The sequence below is a fragment of the Anomalospiza imberbis genome, chromosome 1 (genome assembly GCF_031753505.1).
Source record: "Anomalospiza imberbis isolate Cuckoo-Finch-1a 21T00152 chromosome 1, ASM3175350v1, whole genome shotgun sequence".
In the NCBI taxonomy this organism is placed as follows: Eukaryota; Metazoa; Chordata; class Aves; order Passeriformes; family Viduidae; genus Anomalospiza; species Anomalospiza imberbis.
Genome location: NC_089681.1, coordinates 9,250,683 through 9,271,452, shown reverse-complemented (window position 1 = coordinate 9,271,452; position 20,770 = coordinate 9,250,683). Strand labels below are relative to the sequence as shown.

The following is a 20,770-nucleotide window of genomic DNA, read 5'->3' as shown; positions in this document are numbered from 1 at the left end:
ACATTTTCCTCACAGTTTCACATGTAAGTGGCTGCCATTTTGTATGGGTGTCATTGGTGATGGAGTTTGCCCATTGAATTTACAGCTGATTGATTGATACGTGACACAGCAAGAATCAACTTAGAGTCCCCAGGTCAGGTTTTATCTTTGCTAGACCAGAAATGATATGGAAAATACCTTCTCCTTCCAAATTTCTCATCATGGCTGCTCTGCTTCCACTTAAAATTGTTTTTTTGAAAAGTGACCAGAAAGCGCCAATAAAAGAAATTGATATTCCTGTCTTTATTTTTTCCCTCGGTATCTCCTTTTGTTGCTGACTGTGATGATCTGAAAACCAGGAAAAGACAGAACTCAACAATTCTATTTTTAGAGTCCTTTCCTAGCAAAACATTGAAAAACCCCAAAACAAAAAAAGCCCCAAACATCTATTTTCTTAGCTGTCCCTGTTGAGCTGTAAACATGAGACTTACACTTCCTTCAGAGAAATCTTGGGGATATTAAAAGAAGTAGTTGTAGTCTGACTTCAGTGTACACAGAATTTCAGGCATCCTTAACCACAATGAGAACCAGTACTAAGGCCTTGGGAGACTTCAGGAAATGGAGAGCCCATGAAGATTTGGATGAACTTGCAAGGAAAACTTTAGGATGGCTGGGGATTTGTAATAGGGCCCAGAAATCTTTGCCCTCCAGGGCTGAACTGAAGATGTCTTAGGCACAGCAGACTACATGAGTCACACAAGGTTAAACAGAAATTTTATTGATATCTAATGTTATTTGATATTTCTTTTAAAATCTGCTTTATCTCAAGCTTTTTAAACTATCATTTAGGGGATATCCTGGACAGAAAATAGGGAAAGGACATGGGAGCAAATGGAAATGTACCAGACAAAAGCCATGAGAGGTTACAACATTCCAGACCTGCTGGATTAAAACTTTATCTCAGAGAGTTAGGCGAGGACAAACATTTTCCTTTGTGAAACCTGTGGGTGTTGTTCTGCTATTAGTCATGGTGAATGCTTCAGTGTGGTGAGCTAGAAGAAGTCAAACTGACATCAAAAGTACAGAGAGTGCTGTGGGAAAGAGTTGATTCAGTCCTTGGCTGACAAAATATACCAGAGACAAATAATGAAGGATTAGGCTTCTCCTGACACTTTGCTAGCAGAGGAGACACATAGTGCAGGATTCATTTTGCACTGACAGTGGTGTGATTTAGGACTAATTCCTTTGAAGGCAGTGGCTTATTCTGGTTTAAAACAAGGATGGGATTAACTTCAAACCCTGATATTTACCGTGAGCCAAATTCTCCTTGCCTGACAATACAAGCCATGCCTTTGTTCTCCCTGCTTGTATAAGCATGAGAAACAGAATCTGGACTGTTTGTGGAATATTAAATAAATGACACAAAGCAAAACAACCTCTGTCTCTGATGTTGAATAATGAATCCTGCTGATACAAGGAATGCTGCTGGAGACTGTTAAAACTTGATGGACATAAACTAACAAGAGAAGCCCCTCAGATTATTTACATAATGACAGCTGTGTACAGGGTTTGATGCAATGCACAGCCATGAATGATATGGACATTTTTGCAGTTTGGGTTGTTTAAAGGAACCCACTCAGGGGGGTTTCCTTTCCCACTCAGCAGCAAGGTCAGTCTTTACCTGCTCACGCAGAAGATGATTGTCTTCAAAAGAAAATTTTTTTGAGCAAAGCAGTGTTTGGTTTTAGTGAGTATTTAGCTCACAGATTTAATATTTAAGTCAACATCGCTGTAGTCAGGATATGTAAATATTGTGCTCTTAGGAGCACTCAAGCAGAGCAGTGCTTGAAAAGAAAGCACCTGGTTTTGGACATGCTGGTATATGAATACCAAGGCTGATGACACTGTGTTTTGTGGCACAAAAACCATTTCATAATTTTAGCCAAGAATTAGCTGATAAAGTTGATTTCTTCCTGGAATTTCAGGCAGGTGAAAGAACATACTTCTGAGCTTTAAAAATGAAAACCATAGACCGGTCTTCCAACTGGTTAATATTTTTTGAAAGCCAGACAGTTCTAGTAGTTAAATTATGAAAGGGTTGAAGGAGAAAGGTCACAGGTAATGACAGGGTGAGACACTTCATTGAGTTTAACATTTGATCCCAATTCCATCTGTTTGATGGAGATATTCATCCTGGTGCTGATGGTTTTTTAAGCAGTCTGTTCCAACTATCTTGATCTGTTAGATATCACAACATGTGAAACAAAGCATTTCAGATATCCTAAGGAATCTTATGGCTCCTTCCTGATAACAATTTGAATATTTTGGTATCCCTACAAGGATGAAATCAGTTCTTACTGCACAAGTTCTTCCACTTAGCCAGTTAGCATTGATCAGATTGTTTCAAACTTAAAAAAAAAAAAAACCAAAGAGAAATTTTCTGTTCTTAAAGTAAAATAAGGCCCCAGCCAAGCTCCATTGTTCAAGTTATTTTCTTCTTGTTTAGATAGTGTGGTGCTGAAAGCAATTAAAGCCATGTATGTAGACAGCATTTTGAACTCACTGGTTGTTGATATAAAGCTGATATCTCATGGCTGACACTGCTGCATTTCTGAAAACCTCAGACTTTTAGGTGTGGAAATGCTTTTTTTAGGCTGATACATGTCTGGTGGCTCCCAGAAGGGAAAATATGACTACATAGAGATATTTAAGTTTCAGAACACACCTGCAGCATGTGGGAAGTATGTGGCATTCCTCACCTCCCAGTTCAACTGGAAAACTGAAATAGAAGAATCATTGCCACTCAGAGCTGCAAAATCCCTCCTCTGGGAGGTGTCAGCTCCTGCTGACCTCAGTATTCAATAAAAACTCTTTGCTGGATGACAAGACATCACTGATTTGCAGGACTTACAATTGTGAGGGTGTAGCTCAGGAGCCAGTCAGGTCAGGAGCACAGCAATACCACTGCATTTGGATGGGATGATCCAGACATTTCTGGAGAAAATGCATCCTAGTCCATACACTGTCAATGTGCACATCCTCAAAATTTTTATTATGATGAAAAACCCAGGATGCCCTACCTTTACCTACCACCTGAATTCCACTAAGAAGAACAAGAGTAACTGTGTTTTGCCTGTGTGTTTAATACCATGCTCCCCCTTGAACAAAAAAATCCAGCATAATTTGCAAAGTACTCATTTTTCAAAGAGAGTCCTGTGTCTGGCAGGAGTAGAAATGGTTGTCTGAAAATATTTCATTAAAGTTGTCTGCATAATTACTCTGAACGAGAACTACTGATTTTCTAGTCTATAAATGAAAGCATTTTGCTGAAAGACTGAATCGCCCTTCACAACATGAAAAATGGGATTAAAATATCCTGCCAAGGTCGGAGTTTATTGCCCTTGAAGAGAGCATTAGCCAACAGGTTCTCTGAATTAAAATTGTCTGCTATGAAGGCCTTTCTTGTTATTGGAGAAGGAAGGAAATATTTTGTGTCTGTTCCACAGTAAAAGCCCGATTCCCTGTTGGTGTCAGAGTGGGATGCTCAGCCCTACGGAAGGAGCTCTGTTACTGCAGTGACAGAAAACATCCTCAGGTCCAATCAACCTGTTGGGGGTGTCACACATGGAGAAACTTGGCAAGAGACAAGATGTTCTGTGAGCATTCCCAGAGTTTAGGATTGATTTAGATGCAAAGTTAGAGACAGGACTTTGCAATCTCTTAATGATGCTCCAGCTACTCAGCAAGCATTAATTATTCTCTATATTTACTTGTGTATTCCTATATTGTTTCAAATTTTTTCATGTGCACCACATATCTAGGAATAGTCCTAAAGTCAGCTGTAGTCCAAAAGATTTCTCAGATGTATCTTTTAATGTACACAATTGCTGAAATATTTACTTAGAGCAGGAAGAACCAGGAAAATTCTTATTCTTTATAATTAAGTGGTATATGCACATTTATATAATAGAAAGAATCTAAAATAACACTGCTCCTCTAAATATATTTATGTGTATATATCCATTAAAACAAATAAATAAGACCAGGTTAATGATACAAGATGAGGAAGATTAAAGGTGAAGTAAAATGAGATGATGATGACCTAAAATATACTTTTCAATGGACAAAAATAGCCCCTATTCAGTCAACAGATTCACTCTTCTCTGTTTTTTTGGCTGTAAAGTTTGCATTACTTTATTAGCAATGCAGTCTCTCCACCAGTTGTTACTCTCTTGGAAGAGACAATCAGATTCTGTCATTTTCTTGCACCATCAACAATATTGGCTAATATTTCATCCAACATGTCTGTAGCAAACCACAGATATAAATACCTGAAGCTGTGGCATTTCAGGCTGCATAAATGAAAATAATTCAGACTAATCCATCAGCCTCAGGGCAGCAATTATTATATATATGAAATGGTTTACTTATTTTGAAACTGGGGGTGAGAACACTTTGCATCCTAGTCAGAATTAGGAGCAAGTATCATTTAATTATAGAAAGTAGGACATGAGAGGACCTTGATAAGTCACTTAACCCATGCTCCAGGGTCCTGAATATTACCTAAATCACTCCTAAAAATCGCCTCTCTAAACTATTTAATTATACCTCAAGGTAAAGCTTTCCAAACAAAATGAGGCTATTTAAGATATTGTTATTAGGTTGTTTTTTCAAGATTTCTCCTATTATTCTTCGAATAACTATTCCTTAGAATAATTTAACCCATCATGTCATGATCACTCATAGATGAAACAAAGAGCAATTTATTTCTTCCTCTCTGTAGTGACCACTTTCATATTTTAAAGGTGTCACAGCTGTCTCTTAATTTTCCTTTAGAGTAATCCTCTACCCTGAGAAGTAGTGAAAATAAGCAGAATCCACTGTGACTGAAAACAGTATGTTTAAAGATCATCGGTGCTTTCTTGGGAGTTTAGTTTCTACTTTTATTTTTTTTTAAAGGATAATATCTGTTGCTCAAAACATTGGTCTAACTTTGATAGACCAACTGCCTGAGGGTAAACCTTCTTCCAGCTTTCTTTGGCACTTAAGACTGCTGAGAAAGCCCCAGGGAGACCACAGTACACACACACACACACACACACACGCGCGCACACGCACACACACACATACACATCTCAACATTAACATAGCAATCTCACCATGTGAAATTGAATGGTTGGTACTGGTAGAGCAATTTATATTTTGCTGGTAGAAAGAAAGACATGTATTACTAACATTGTTCAAATTCTTCCACCTGTAATATTGTAAAGACCACAAAGATCTAGGAAGTGGAGACAGAATTGTTCCCCAAAAGAAGCATGGAGTGAGCACGTGTCTGATGTTTGCTGTAAGCTTGTGCTCTGGCAGTGCTTGATGTCTGTAAATGGGGATGGGGAAGATAAGGTTGCTGCTTTGAGCAACCCCTTATGGGCTTTGATAAGCTCATAGAACAACTCCCATGAAGAAATGAGAGCTGATGACATGTGGTAGACTCTGTAGTTTTAGGTTTGTGGTTAGACTTGATGATCCAAAGTGTCTTTGTCAGCCTAAATGATTGCATGATTCTATGATACAGACCTGCAGGCAAGTCCCTCCTATGACTTGGGGCTAGAATGGACTGAAGTATGTGTAGAAGGCACAGCATGTAAACCAGGTCTCACCCTATGATCACAGGAGATGTGCCTTGCACATGACCATGTAACCATGTTCAGTCTGGGTTCCCATGTTAGTTCTGCCCTCCAGATCCCCAGGAAATCTTTATATCTGCATTCTTGAAGCAATACCTGTACTGCTATCACAGAATCAATGAGTTTGGAAAGGACTTCTGGAGATCATATTGTCAGATCTTCCGCAAAGCAGGATCACCTGCAAGCTGCTTAGTATCTTGTCCAGTCAGATTTTGAATATTCCCAAGAAAGAAGACTTCACAATATCTCTAGGTAACCTATCATAGGCTCATTCACTTTTACAGTTAAAAAAAAAAAAAAAAAAAAAAAAAAATTATGTTTAAGTGGAGTTGACTGCATTTCAGTTCACACACATTAACTATCATCCTGTCTCTGGGCACTGCTGAGAAAAGTTTGTCTTTGTCTCCTTACTTTAGAGTAATCCATTCATACATAATAATCAGATTACCACCCCTCACACACCCCTGTTCCTTCTCATTCCAACCTGAACACACCCCATTCCTTCTCATTCCAGCTCTCTCAGCTGCTCCTCATTTGGCAGCTCCTCATAGTCCTTCTCTGGACTAACTCATGTGTCTCCTGTGCTGACACTCCAGATGTGTTTCAGGAGCACTGAACAAAGGGGAAAGACTGCCTTCCTCAACCCTCAACCCAATGAGAATGTACTGCCTAAGGCAGCACAGGAGGCCATTGGTCTTCAGCCTGTTTGTTCATGGTCGGTTTGGTGTCCACCAGATTCTCCAGGGCTTTCTCTGCAGGAGCTGCTTTCCAGCTGGTGAGCTGCCAGTCTGTTGTGGTGCATGGGGTTATTCCTTCCTAGGTGCAGAATGCTGCATTTCCCTTCTGCTGAATGAAGCTGGGGAAGGGTCTGGAGCACAGGTCTGATGAGGAGCAGCTGAGGAAGCTGGTGAGGCTCAGCCTGGAGGACAGACAGCTCATGGGGCACCTTATTGCTCTTTACAAATCCCCCACAGGAGAGTGTAGACAGGTGTGGGTCAGTCTCTTCTCTAGGTAGTAAGTGGCAGGACAATAAGAAATAGCCTCAAGTTCTTCCAGAGAGATTTAAATTGGATATTAGTAAAAATTTCATTACTGAAAAGGTGATCAGGCATTGGAATAGGCCACACAGGGCAATGGTGGAGTCACCATCACTGGGACTGTTGAGAAGGCAAGTGGATGTGGCACTTGGGGTCATGGTTTAGTGGTGAAAACAGTGATGGACTGAGCGCTGGACTCAATGATCTTAGAGATCTTCTCCAACCTTAAGGATACTGTGATTCTTTGACTCCGTGATGGTCCTGTCAGTCCATATCTCCAGCCCACTGGGGTCCCTCTTAGCACAGTGGCAGCACAGTCATTTGGTGTATCAGTCATTCCTCCCAGTTTTGGGTTGTCTGCACATAAGACTATTAAACTATTGAGTTTGGTGGGGTCTGTGAGTCCCACAAGGCACGCTTAAAATCACTCAGGTGACTTACAGAGCTGGTGGAGTGTTGAAATTTTCCCCTCACTACCTTGATATATTTTTAAGTTCCTAGATCATTTTGAAAAATGGGCTTTAGTTCAGATTACTATCCTGGGAATAATTTCTGTGACTATCTATCCTTCCATGTTTTGGAGACAGCAAGTTTTGTCCGAAGTCTGCAAGAAAATCTGTGGGTTTTTTCTGTGTATTTATGTGTTTATGATTTGGATTTTTAATTATTTCCTTATTTTTAGGATGCTCTAGCATTTTCGTTTTTCCTTGTCTGAGATTCCTTGAATTGTCATTCTGTAGTAAAGGGTACTAAGCTTTGACTAAACACCTTTCAAGCTCTCTTAAAATCTGCAGCTGCTGAATCCATATTGCTGTTAGCCAGAATATGACAGTTTGATTTCCAGATTATAGTTTAATGATACTAATTAGAAAAAACATCTCTTAATTAATGCTGTGCATATTTTCCATTTTTAAATTGCACCTATAAACCATCTTCAGATATACACAAACTTTAGGGACATAGTAAATAATATTTTGACTTGCAAATGTAATTACTGAGCCTGAAATTAAGTTACAAATAAAAGGACTAAAGCATGAAATTTTACAGCATTACTTTTGCTGAGTATTTGCATTATATAGTAAAAAAAAAAAAGTAAATTCATTAAGTGGTCTGAACCTTTAGAAATTTAAATATGAAATCTTACTGGATATATATATATATATATATATATATATATATATATATATTACTTTTAGATTAAAAAATTTGACTAGGTCAAGTCAAATTACAGAAGCTTTGCAGAAGAAAACCAGAAGTGATCTCTCTTCTCCCTCTTCCTTCTTGTACATCATCAGAATTGTTCTTTAATAAATTCACTGGGACAGACCATTTTTAAACTGAGTGTGTAAGTTAGCATGTTCTGGTGTCATGGAAAACAATGTGGCCAGCAAATTTCTGTTAACTGCTTGAAGAGGCATAGAGCAACTACCTGAACAATCTTTGTACAAAGTCTAAGGGACATTGAACAACTTAAACTTATACTAATCTTTATGTATATGAGAGTTTTTCTTGAGTTTAAAATAATTGACAGGTTAAGCTTCATTCTTTTACACTTGTTCTCCAAAGTCACATTGCCTTGGAGAGTTCTGTACTTAAAGCTTTTACATTTTATTGTTTTGATGGTCAATTAGATTTGAAGTAACTGAATGCTTGTGTTAGATAATCTACCATTCGGTGTTAGCAAAGAAGAGATGTTGTCATCAGAAAATGTACCTTAAGAATAACCAGACACAAGTACATTTTTACAGGGAAGAAAGTAATAAGTCATTGAAAAAATAGTTTCTAAGCAAGAAGAGCTATTGAGATTATAAGATTAATGGAGGCCTACCATCCTGTACCATCACACAGAAAACAGGAACACTTCATGTGTACTTCTGGTATTTCTTACAGTCTCTCGGGTGGCTAATGAAACACAGCAGACAAAAGCAATTCCATTAGCACAAATTAAATACATGTAATAAATTCTTCTCTTCCGAATGTTGTCAGCAAACTGCTATTATGCTCAGGATTTCAGAGAACATTAAAATTGTCCTAGCATCAGTCAGAGCGACATTTGGCTACATTTTGGAATGTCAAAAAAGTCTGACAGCAGTTAAAACTGTTAACAGCAGTTAAACTTGTACAGCCCTTTAGGCAAGTTTCATATGACTTAAATTCTACTTAAGTCTCAAAAAAGAATTTTCACTGGCTTCTCTCAAGGACTTTCAGATCCTGTAAATCTCTCCGACCATTTTGAGGTATGCTACACCCTTAATGTTTCAAGAATAAGTTACGATAAAGAATCATAGAATCAGGTTGGAAAAGACCTCTAAGACCATCAAGTCCAACTGTTAACCCAGCACTGCTAAGTCCATCACTAAACCAAGTCCCTAAGTGTCACACCTACAGGGCTTTTAAATCCCTCCAGGGATGGTGACACCACCACTCCCATGCACAGCCTGTTCCAGTGCTTGATAATCCTTTTGATGAAGATTTTTTTCCCTTTATCTAATCTAAACCTCTCCTGGGGAAATTTGAGGCCACATCCTCTCCTCCTGTCCCTTGTTACTTGGGAAGAGGCCAACCCCCACCTGGCTGCAGCCTCCTGTCAGGCAGCTGTAGAGAGTGATGGGGGTCCCCAGATCCTCTGCTCCAGGCCAAGCACCCCCAGCTCCCTCAGCTGCTCCTCCCCAGACTTGTGCTCCAAACCCTTCCCCAGCTCCCTTGTTCTTCTCTGGACACATTCCAGCCCCTCAATGTCTTTCTTGCAGTGAGAGGCCCAGAAGTGGATACAGGATTTGAGATGGGACCTCACCACTGCCCAGCACAGGAGGACAATCCCTGCCCTGGTCTTGCTGGCCACACTATTGCTGACACAGGCCAGCTGCCATTGGCCTTCTTGGCCACTTGGGCACACACTGGCTCATATTCAGGCAGCTATTGACCAGCACCCCAGGTTCTTTTCCACCTATATGACACCTACTTTTACATCTTCTCAGTACAGGTGGATATTAGAGTTACTGACGATCAGGCTGAAGTAGAATAGAATAGAATAGAATAGAATATTTCAGTTTCATGGGACTTACCTTCCAGTCCAACTGCCTGACCACTTCAGGGGCCATCAAAAGTTAAAGTACATTATTAAGGATATTGTCCAAATGGCTCTTAAAAACGGACAAATTTACGGCATTAATCACCTCTCTAGGGAGCCTGTTCCAATGTTTGAACACCCTCTGGGTAGAGATATGCATCTTAATGTCTACTCTCTGACTTCCCTGGTCCAGCTTGGAACCATTTCCATATACTGTGTCAATGGATCCCAGGGAGAAGAGCTCATCACCTCTCTCTCTCCCTCTCCCTTCCTCAGGAAGCTGTTGGAAAGCAACAAGGTCACACCTCAGCCTCCTCTTCTCCAAACTAGACAAAACCAGAGTTCTTAACTTCTCCTACGACATACATTCCAACTCTGAAGAGAATTATGTGAAACCAGGTATTTAAAGAAAGAATAAAGTTAAATGCATGCATTCCCACTATATTCAATAGATTCATATTTCAACAAAATGTGCATGGCTGAAAGAAGCCAATGCAGTATTCCTCCTTTGATGCATCATAGAAGATGTTGAGATGTTTTACACAAGAATCTCAAAACAATTGAACATATTAATTACAGCAGCTGAGGAAGGCAAATTTTTAAATCAAATAAAGCTCTGAAATGCATAAAGATGTGTGTGGGTCACCACGGACCGATGATTAATTTAGTGATGGAATGGGCATGATCCTCATGCCCAATCCCTAGCTGAAATCTGTGGTGAATATTACTCCTTCCTCTAAAAGAATATGCATATATTCACATTAAATTATACTGAGCACATGTGGGATGATTTCTATGTCAATTATAACCCTGTCTAGTATGCTTATGAAGCTTATTAATATTAATAAGCATTGGAGATACTTTTCCATATGACAAGAGGATCAGGATAAAAGAACATGTATATCTATATCCTATGCCATTATTTGAATAACTTCCTTGAGATTTAAGTAATTTATTTACCTAAAATCCTAGCTCCAGAATTGTATAACCTCTGCTACATGTAATATCATTTAGTTTTTCTGTGCTGATTAATTTTCCTGTTTTTTTATTATTTCTTCTTTTCACTGTGGTGATATTTATGGGTATATGAATGAGCCTTCTACTGTGGCAGACCTAATGCAAGGAACACAGAATAGATAGCTCCATCCCTGAATAGTTTTAAGGTAAATGAAGCAGGAGAGTTTGAACAAAGGAGAAATAGTATAGTGCCTAAAGATTGGATCCACCCAAAGACATAAAATGATTTTCAAAATGAAGATTCTGACAATATTGAATGTTTCCATTAATTTAATTAAAGAAGAATTTCTGCATTTTTAAGGGAAAGGAAAGCAAAGATAGAGGAAAATACAAAACTGTAAAATTATGATTAAATCAAAATTAGAAAATAAAATTCAAGTAAAAATTATATTATTGAACTCAGACATTATTTCATTTATACTGGAGGCTACTGTTATCCAAATTTAAACTAATGCATCATATAAAATTATAATAACAACATCAGAATATTTGGAAGAAGTACAATTATTTGTTGTGATTGTGGAAAAAAAAAAGGCTCATGTTAATTTGATTTTTTTTCACTGATATACTTCAGCTGCTTTTCAGACAGACGCAATGGTCAATTAATGAACTTTTCAGCTTTCCTCTCTCCTCTAGATCTGGCTGCATGAAAACTTGCAGCAGAAGAAGCTGGCAAATGAAATAGCAACACTTCCTAAAATAGTTGCTAATAAATACAAGTCGTATGACAAGACATTCCTCAGTCAGCCAATGGCTGCCTGGCTTTGCACTTTGTCCTGTGTACAGCTCCTGATATTTTTGTTCTAGGTTAAGCAGCACCACACTGGTATCTCTGACAGCAGACCTGGCTGTTTGGAGAGATAAGCATGACAGAGAGATTCCTGGAGGAGCTGGCTGTCTACATTTGTGTTCTTTTTCAGAAGAACTGTGGATTCAGAGCATAACCTTCCCTAAAGAGAGTACTGAGAAGTCATCTTCATGGTTCACCTAAAAGTCCTTATATCTATGGGATTCTTTATATTACATTCTGTGGGCTTTAAATCAAGGATCTAAAGGAAGCTGTTGGAAGCCTGTGAGTAAGTCAGGTCTTAATAATATCCCTTAAAAAATCTTTAGTTTCAAGAAATGCCAGATCCTCAGGATTTTTTGTACTTGATCACTTTTGATGATCCATGTCTCTTCCATCCCTGATTTGAATGACTGAGACTGCTAACAAAATGCTCAAGATTCACTGCAGCACTAACCCAGTGATTTGCATTCATCTCCCTCCTTGGGTCAGACTGAAACTCCACAGTCCTTTCTGCACTCATGATAGGTACAAGCTGCACTGCACCAAGAACAGAACAAGTGACAGAACTTGTCTTTATAAGAAAGGCAAGATGAAGAAAAACTGGCTCATAAGCCACAAAGCAAGGTCCTTGAGCAACTCATTTGCAGACACAAAACTAGCAGAGTTTAATTCAGAAGCCTATGCTGAATGCTACCATACTCTTACAGATGCTTACACAGTATGCAAAAAGGCTCTGCAACTATGAAAGGCAGGGAGTATGTCTAAAACCTCGATTTTCCCTAATTTCCCTCAATTTCCCCAATTTACGGAATCATTGTGATGTTTTCCCCTATATACTTGGGCTTTTCAGCCCTCTGAAAAAGATGTTCAAAATTCATCAGGTCAGAATGGACATCAAACAGTACAGTCTGCTGGCTGGGACCTGTGTTCAAAGGAATGATTTAACAACATTATATAAAACACTAAAATGTTGAGTAAGGACACCTCCAGTGATGAATTTCACAAACAGTTGATTACAGAGTCAGCATTCGGTTTTTTAAATTTTTTCTTTTTTAACATGTAATCTTAAACTTTTATCTTCACAGAAGAACAGTTGTGCTAGGAATGGGTTTGCTTTGGAAATTCTCTGGTGAAGTAAGAGAAACAGACTTCCATCCCCTCTAGGGAAAAGGAATTCAAACCTTGGTCTACCATATCCCAGGAATATTTTCATTACTACATTTGTTACACAGAAGAAGAGCACAATAACCTTCTCTACTGACTTTGACATTGGACTGGTGCTGTGTGTGTAGTACAGCTGCAAAATGTGTTCCAAGCACAACAGTTTTTGGATGCTGGGTAGGGTAGGCTGCCTGGTAACTTAGAGTTATTGAGGCTCTTCATGGGATGCATGGAAACAGAAGCACAGTTAAGGGCAAGAAGTCTATACTTAGACAAATGTGATCATATAGTCACAGACACATTGAATGCAAGGTTGGAGGGGATCTCCAGGATCATCTGGTCCAGCTTTTCTTGCCAAAAGCACAGTCTAGACAAGATGGCCCAGCACCCTGCCCAGACGAATCCTAAAGGTGTCCAATGTCAGGAAATCCACCACTTCCCTGGAAAAATTATTCTCATTGCAAATATTTTTCATCTTGTGTGCAATCATCATATCCCCAAGACTTTTACACATTACCCCTCACCTTTTCCATATGACTCCCTGTAAGAAAGGAGTCTGATCTTTGTTGCCATCCTTTAAATACTAGAGGATGAAAATGTCTCCCCTAAGCCTCCTTTTTTCAAGGCTGAACAAGCCCAGTTCTCTCAGCCTTTCCCCATATATCAGGCTTCCCCCTTTTTTGCTCATCTTTGTGGCCTCTCTTTGGAGTCTGTCCAGCTACTCCACATCATTTTGTATAGCTGGGACCAAACCTGAACACAGTATTCCAGGCCAGGCAAGTGCTGAATAAAGTGAGATAATGACTTCTTGATCTCTGCTGGGGATGTCCTGGTCGATGCAGCCCAGCCTCCTGCTGCACACTGGTCACCCATTCTGAATTTGTTGTCCACCAGGACCCCAAGATCCCTTTCCATAAAGCTGCTTCCCAGCCAGGCAGATTCCCAGCCTGTGCTGCAATCCTGGATTATGATTTTTAGATGCAACACCTTACACTTGTCCTTGTTGAACTTCATAGGGTACTTGCTAGCCCACTCTTCCAGACAGTCCAGATCTTCCTGCGGGGTGGCTTCTCCTTTCCTTATTCATTTTGGGACTGTGGGCAAACTTTACAAGAATACACGATCCCATCTTCCAGATCACTTATAAGGACATTCAGCAGCATTGAGCCCAATATTGATCCCTTGGGGACCCCACTTGTAATAGGTTGCCACTTGGAAAAGGAGCCACTTGCCACCACCCAGTGGGTGCTGCCTTTCAGCCCATTCCTGGCCACTTGCCCAGAACATTACATACTGTGTACCTACAGGAATAGAGTGCCAGGCAGGAGCTGATTAAGGATTTTTAGGTTTGGAGTTTCCATCAACCAAAGCATTAATTTAAAAGCATAATTTCTTTTCTGTTTACTAAATTTCACCTTTTATGTGAAACACTCTAATTTATCTCATGCATAGCCAGATATTCTGGAAATAAGGAAAAGGCAGGAAGTTGTTCTCACCTCAACCTTCCCTGTCTTCTGGAAAAAGACTAATCCCTTGAACAATCCTAGTTTTGCCTACCTCTTTTTCCTATTCCCATGACATCATTAAAGTGCTGAGAAGTGCAGTAAGAAGCTGAACTAGAGATGTTTATCCCCTTCAGACTTCTGTACAGGCTAATAAGGATCATTCAAACATGATCTGCTGTTAACTGTGAGCTGGAAGTGCAGTGCTCTGGAATGTGATTATTTTACATTAGATGTTGCTGTTTTGGAGCACATGCCTCTTTCTAGGCTATGAAAAACAACAAAAAAGCAATAAACAAACCCTTGAAAGCAACCCAGAAGTGTCTTGACAGCAGAAAAAATGTAATATCAAATCTAGTGAGGTTTTAGTGAGAACAAGCACACTGACTGTAGTGAGCTAAAATTCACTGATGAAAGCAGGTTTCATTCATGGTTTTGCCTGAGTTCCTATATATTGGAGGAAATTAATCATCAAATTGTAAATATACTTAGTGCATTTGCCCTACTTAGCCCAACAATGATGCAGTTGCTCCAGAGAAAAGTGTATCCAATGCTAATCTAATTAAGCTGTGACCCACTGATACTGGTCAGGTGATAATACAGGATATAAAAGGAAAACAGTTCATAATCCAATCTAAAATCACACACTCAATTTATTAAATGTCGCTACAAAACACTATGGCAGAAAAGTGCATAGCAAATAATGCTACAAAAGCAAACATGAGGAGAAAGGTTGAGTGCTTTGATTCTGCTTCTCAAATGGTAGCTAACTTTGAAATGTCCTTATATTTTACAGATTGAATAGATTTTCTACAAGCATTTAGCAGAAATTTTGAAGAGATAAGTGTGTTTTGCATTTATTCATATACTGATTTCTATGATCAGATTTTGGAAAACATGTAACTGAAATACGCATACAAAAGCTGTCAGTTTCCATTGTAAAATTACACAGATTTATCTCTGTAGGGCTCCTTGTGCCTTTATAAATTCTGCCTTTCCCTCTATTAATAACAGAGAGAGAGGATCTGGGGAAAAAATAGGCAGGGAAAAAAATTAATTCACAGAACTGTCTAGGCTTGGAAAGATAGAGGGAAAAGGATGAATTTACCCAGTCTTAGTATTATCCACTTTAAGGTTATTTCTAAATGTCTTTTTAAAGTTTTATTTAATATGCATAATTTAGGACTTGCCTCTTCAAGGTATCCCTTATATATGTGATTTAGTAATGAGAGCAGTCTTACTGACTCTGGTCGAATTTACTCATGTGAATGAAGAGTGCAAAGGCAGAGGATTAAAATCCAGAGTATGTGTGTAGCTTACATAATTTCAAGCCTGTCAAAACTCATGTCTATATTATCATCTGCCTATGTTACATAACATGAAGGAGCTCCGAGTTGTTTTTCTTCCCCATATGCCTGAAACACACGTGGTTTCAAAATTTCGGATTGCATACATTGTTACCCAGGAAAAAGTAAAAATACATGCAATACAAATAAAACGTTCATTTTGGGGAATGTCAGAGACAAACACTACCCCATCATGGTATCTGGCCAGGCACACAAATCCATGCACTGCACTTGTTTACCAGTAAGATCTTTCATTCTCATTTGCTTCCTGACCCAATCTTTAATCAGTATCAGTGCAACCTTTACCTAAGTCATGGTATCAGTCTCTTTTTCATGGTTCCTCTCAAGCTGAGCAGCATTCCTCAGCATTTTAGGCTGGAGTCAGATGGGTTTAAGTGTGATCATATCCCCCCAGAAACACTCAGCACTTAGGATTGAAATTAGTGAGTCTATGTTTGGGTTTTTGTTCTTGTTACTTTACAAAAATCTAGTTTCGAGCCTTTCTCCTTCACCTTTTTCTAGGATGCTAGGGAAGAAAAACCAGGTGACATCCTAAGAGTTACTGCAAGAAAAAAAGGTTAACAGAATAAATTATTTATATTCATGATAATCCGTGAAAACTACAACAAATAGTGAACCAGGCAGCAGTACTGTATGCTTGTACAAAGCATTAGTAATGGTTTGACCTGCTTGTAAACAAACTTATCAGTGAAAACAAAACATAATTAAGAGGTTAGGGGAAAACACATCGAAGGACTTGATTTTCCTTTTGTGTAAACTGCTGCAACTTTATGAGTTTAGACAGATGTATGGCTGACTTACACCTGTGTGACTGAGGAGAGAATCACAACCATTTTGCCCATGGATGCTACTGGGTCCAGTAATAAATTGACTCAAGATTTTTTTGTTTGTTTGTTTAGAATTGAATTCAGTATTTTCACCTGTATGAAATCCAGATTTAAAAAAATCAGTAGAAAACCTATTATTTGTAGCATGATCAGTTTTACCATCTGCTTTTGCTTTCATTGCATACTTTAATTCTTGCTTTTTGTCTGGTGTGTGTCTGCATCCTGAAGCAGAGCAAGATGCTCACAGATATTGCTACATAATCAAATAGCACATTTAGTCTTGTAAGGCTTCTTTGAAGGGAAGATGCTGTATTTTACCTGAGAAAATAAGCCTTGTGATAAAAGAGAATATTTTGCCTGCAGGAGGAAGAAATCTTTGTTGGCCCCAAAATTTCCTACATAACCTTGATGACACAGTCATTTAAATTATCTGTCTTCACCTGTGAAGCAATAGCTCTATATCCTTCATCAGCTGCAAAAGCCCTCATCCACTAATGCTCGAGAGGGCTCAGCAACCCTCTGCCAAAAGTAAGAAAACGGTGCAACGCTAGAAAGTGCCAAAGTAGGACTGTGCCTCACCGGGCACCAGGTCCGGTTCCCCGGGGCCGAGCCCATGCCCGTCCTGCGAAGGGTGGCCCGGGAGGGTGGGGGCCGCGGGGTCGAGGACGCGGCGGGGCGCGGGGTCGCGGGCGGGCTCGGTCCCCGCGGGGCCGCTGGAGGGAGCCCCCGGTCCCCGCGGGCCGCTGGAGGGAGCCCCCGGTCCCCGCGGGCCGCTGGAAGGAGCCCCCGGTCCCCGCGGGCCGCTGGAAGGAGCCCCCGCTCCCCGCGGGCCGCTGGAGGGAGCCCCGGGTCCCCGCGGGCCGCTGGAGGGAGCCCCCGGTCCCCGCGGGGCCGCTGGAGGGAGCCCCCGGTCCCCGCGGGGCCGCTGGAAGGAGCCCCCGGTCCCCGCGGGGCCGCTGGAGGGAGCCCCCGGTCCCCGCGGGCCGCTGGAAGGAGCCCCCGGTCCCCGCGGGCCGCTGGAGGGAGCCCCCGGGCCGCGCCGCGCCGCCTTCAGCACCGCGCGGGCGGACAGCGCTCGGGGCCGCGCTCCGCGCATTCCCCCGCATCTCCGCGCTGCCCTCCGCGCCCGAACCAGCGCCTCCCCGACCCCTCCGAGCTCCTCTGACATCGGGGAGGGAGCCAGGCCCAGGACGGGGAAGGGTCCGGCCTCTCCCGCAGGGGCTGGAGGCAAAGGGCCGAAACGGCGGGCTGTTAAGTGGTTCCTGGGCAGCCGGTGTAAATCAGCACCGATGTGTGACAAGCTGCGTGGATCCTGTTAAGGAGATTTATATATGTAGTTCATGAAGACAATCATCTGGCTGGCAGCCTCTCATTGTGCACCGCTTCAAGGCAGTTCGTTCACACAACTGGCTGCAAAGCGAAGATACTAGTATCTCTCCTGGGAAATGTCTGTGGGAAACGTGTGTGTTGTGTGTGTGTGTAGTGCCTAAACAGCTGTGATACTGGTGCGTAATGAGATAGCAGCACATTACTCATAGCTCCAGGAGAGGACATGGAAGTAAATTAAGAAATCAGCATAACTCACACAGCTTTTGACCCATCACAAACAGCAGCAGCAGTGCATGGGAGTAGGACATGGTGTGTGGCTGCAGTTCATTCATCAGCACATCACCAAGGGCTGGGCAACAACTCTGACACAGCCTAATTGTCTCACGTCCACAGGGCTCAGCCAGGCACAACACACCGGGGCAGCTTTTTCTAAAACAGGGAGAGCCCAACCACTGGGACACGAGGTCAGGGAGCCCACAGCTAACAAGGGCATGTGGTAAGGGCATGGGCAGGTGCGGGCAGGGGTTTCAGGAGGACAAGGGTCTAAGGAAGGTATATGTTTCCCAAGAATCATGGACATCAAACTTCCAGGTGCAGGACCAGTCACTCCCCAGGTGCACATCCCAACACTCATATCAATAACATGCCACCAGCAACAAATTCCTCTGTACCATCCCTCCCTCCTTTTGGGATTATCTGACAGTATCTCCACCCTTTTCTCCCTGATTCCGTGGAGCCAAATGGAGATGATAATCTGCTATGAAATATCACACTGAGATGTGACAGACTGGAAATGGAAGGAAAAGGGAGCATCAAGAATCTCCGGGATTCAGTTGTCCTAGTACCCACTATTTTCTTGCGTTGCAGGGATATGGGGAGTTTGGTGCATTCTCACTTTACTGTGGAAGTCATCTGTGTGTGAAGTCAGGTGAGACCTGGTTTTAACCCCTCAGACCTATCCTGACCAGTGCCTCTCAGCAGTCTGCACCACACAACACTCTACCACGTAACCAGCACTCTGTCCTAGACATCACTTGTAAGGATTTAGCACAACAGTGTTTGCCCTTTGACCACTGGCAGAAAAGGCTTATTAGTGTTCTCTAACACAACCTAGGAACTCACACCAAATCCTCCAAGGGAGCTTTGCTCTGGCTTCACTGTGGTTTCACTGGTCTCTTGCAAAAGAGCAGCATGCTTTGCTCCTCTTTTCCCACAGCTCAGATCAAGCTACTCTTCACCTATAAAAGTACCAGTTGCTCCAGCAGATTCAGAGTTAAAAGGCATGAGCAGTAAAATGGTAGTACTGGAAGAGTTTGGCCATGACAGAGTCATCTCAAACCCCAAACCACTGCTTAAGTCAGGGAGGGGAATAATAAATGACCCATTCTCCCAACTTGCCCCAGGAGCTTCTCTCCCCAATGCTATTTCAAGAGACAGCAATGTAGTGAACACAAGCAGAGGGGACCGGATAGTTAGAAAGTCCCAACTCCCAGCTTGAGGTGAAATACTGGGATGGGCAACAGGAGACTGAAGAAGAGGAATCAAGAAGGTTGATTTTTGCCTATGATCTCCCCTCCAGGTAATGAACTTCTGAGCACCTGATTAAAAGGACAGGGATCTTTTGGGACATCCCCCCACACCTCCTCTCACTGAGGGTGATGGAGAAAGAAGACTGCTCCCACCCTCTCCTCACCACAGTACCTGGTTGAGGGAAGTCACGGCAAACCTGGGGATAACCAGCTGCATGACGAGCTGCAGGACAGAGGTGACCAGTCCAGCCAGGATGGCCCAGGTGAGTGGCAGCGGGAGCATGCTGTAGGTCGCAAAAAGCGTGAAAAGCACATAGCCAATGCCGTCCCCAAGGAGGCCACAGCCCAGTCCTGCTGCCAGAATTTGCGTGGCCATGGCCACCCAAGTGACAACACCGCTGTACTGCAGGTAGGTGTATGAGGTCGTGTCCTTCCTGACCACCACTAAGGCACAGATCACCACCTCGATGCCAGTGAAGAAGCCCAGGAGGATGCCCTTAATGGGGTCCATGGGAGCAGAGGCCAGGGTCAAGTGGAGGAACAGTAGGGTAAGCTTGGTCAGCACATCCAGGATGTTCATGACCACCTCAGATTTGCGCCGTTGACCCAAGAAGTAGCGCTGGTAAAGGCGCTCTAAGTCCCGAGACTTAAAGGAGTTGCGGAGAGTGGGGAAGATCACCCCGCGGTACGTATAGCCCCAGTTGAGGAAGAAGTCGGAGTTGCTGGGGGCACAGTCCAGGGGCAGAAAGCCCAAGTCTCCGCTGCTGCTTGTGCCCTCTGGGAAGACTTTGGTGCCTCCGTTGTTGTGGCGTTCGTTGCCCAAACCCCGTCCGGCCGACTGCCGCCGGAGGTGGTGCCGTGGGTGCGGGTGGTGGTTGGGGCAGCAGGTCTCGTCGGAGCTGAAGCCCTTGCCCCCGCCGCTGCTGCTGCCGCCGCTGCTGCTGCTGTGTTCCTGGATGAAGCGCTGCTCGGTGATGTGGCGCACGGCCGTCTGCCACAGCAGGCGCTGGGGTCTGCCGCTGCCGGGGGGAGTCCTGTTGATGGTGTAAAGTTCATCGCTGTCGCTCAAGCACCGCACCTCCGAGAGCTCCATGGCGGTGACTGGCGGGGGGCAGAGCACCGGCTGGTGGGGGGGGGGGGAGGGGGGGGCAGGGGCGGGGGGGCACGCACCGTCTTTGGGGAGGGGAGCAGGAGGAGGGATGGAAGGAACCGCAGGAGAGGAGGGAGGGGATGTTGAAGGGCGGGTGGCGGCGGCGGAGTGGCGGTGCGGGGATCACATTTGTAGGCAGGTCCCTGGGTCTGGCGGTGCGGCTGGCGGCGGGGCTGGTTGGCCACCGGGGTCCAGGGGGCGGCTGCGCTGGCTTAGCGCAGGCGGTCCGAACCCCGTGCCCGCTCCCGCGGCGCCCCGCGGAGCCGCATCCCGCGGAGCCCGGCTGCGGCGCAGCCCCGGCGCCCCGGCGGGCTCGGTGCGCGCC

At 42.9% G+C, this 20,770-nt stretch overlaps 1 protein-coding gene across 2 annotated transcripts in view; it reads right to left on the bottom strand.

Moving 5' to 3' along the window:
- ADCY8 (adenylate cyclase 8) overlaps window positions 1-20,396 on the bottom strand; it is a 118,315-nt gene extending 97,919 nt beyond the window's left edge. For both annotated transcript variants that reach the window (XM_068180999.1, XM_068181009.1), the window contains exon 1: window positions 19,468-20,396. In XM_068180999.1, the coding sequence (XP_068037100.1) occupies window positions 19,468-20,388 (921 nt within the window). In that variant the 5' untranslated portion in view covers window positions 20,389-20,396. The remainder of the gene's footprint in view (window positions 1-19,467) is intronic.
- Window positions 20,397-20,770: the final 374 nt, after the last annotated feature.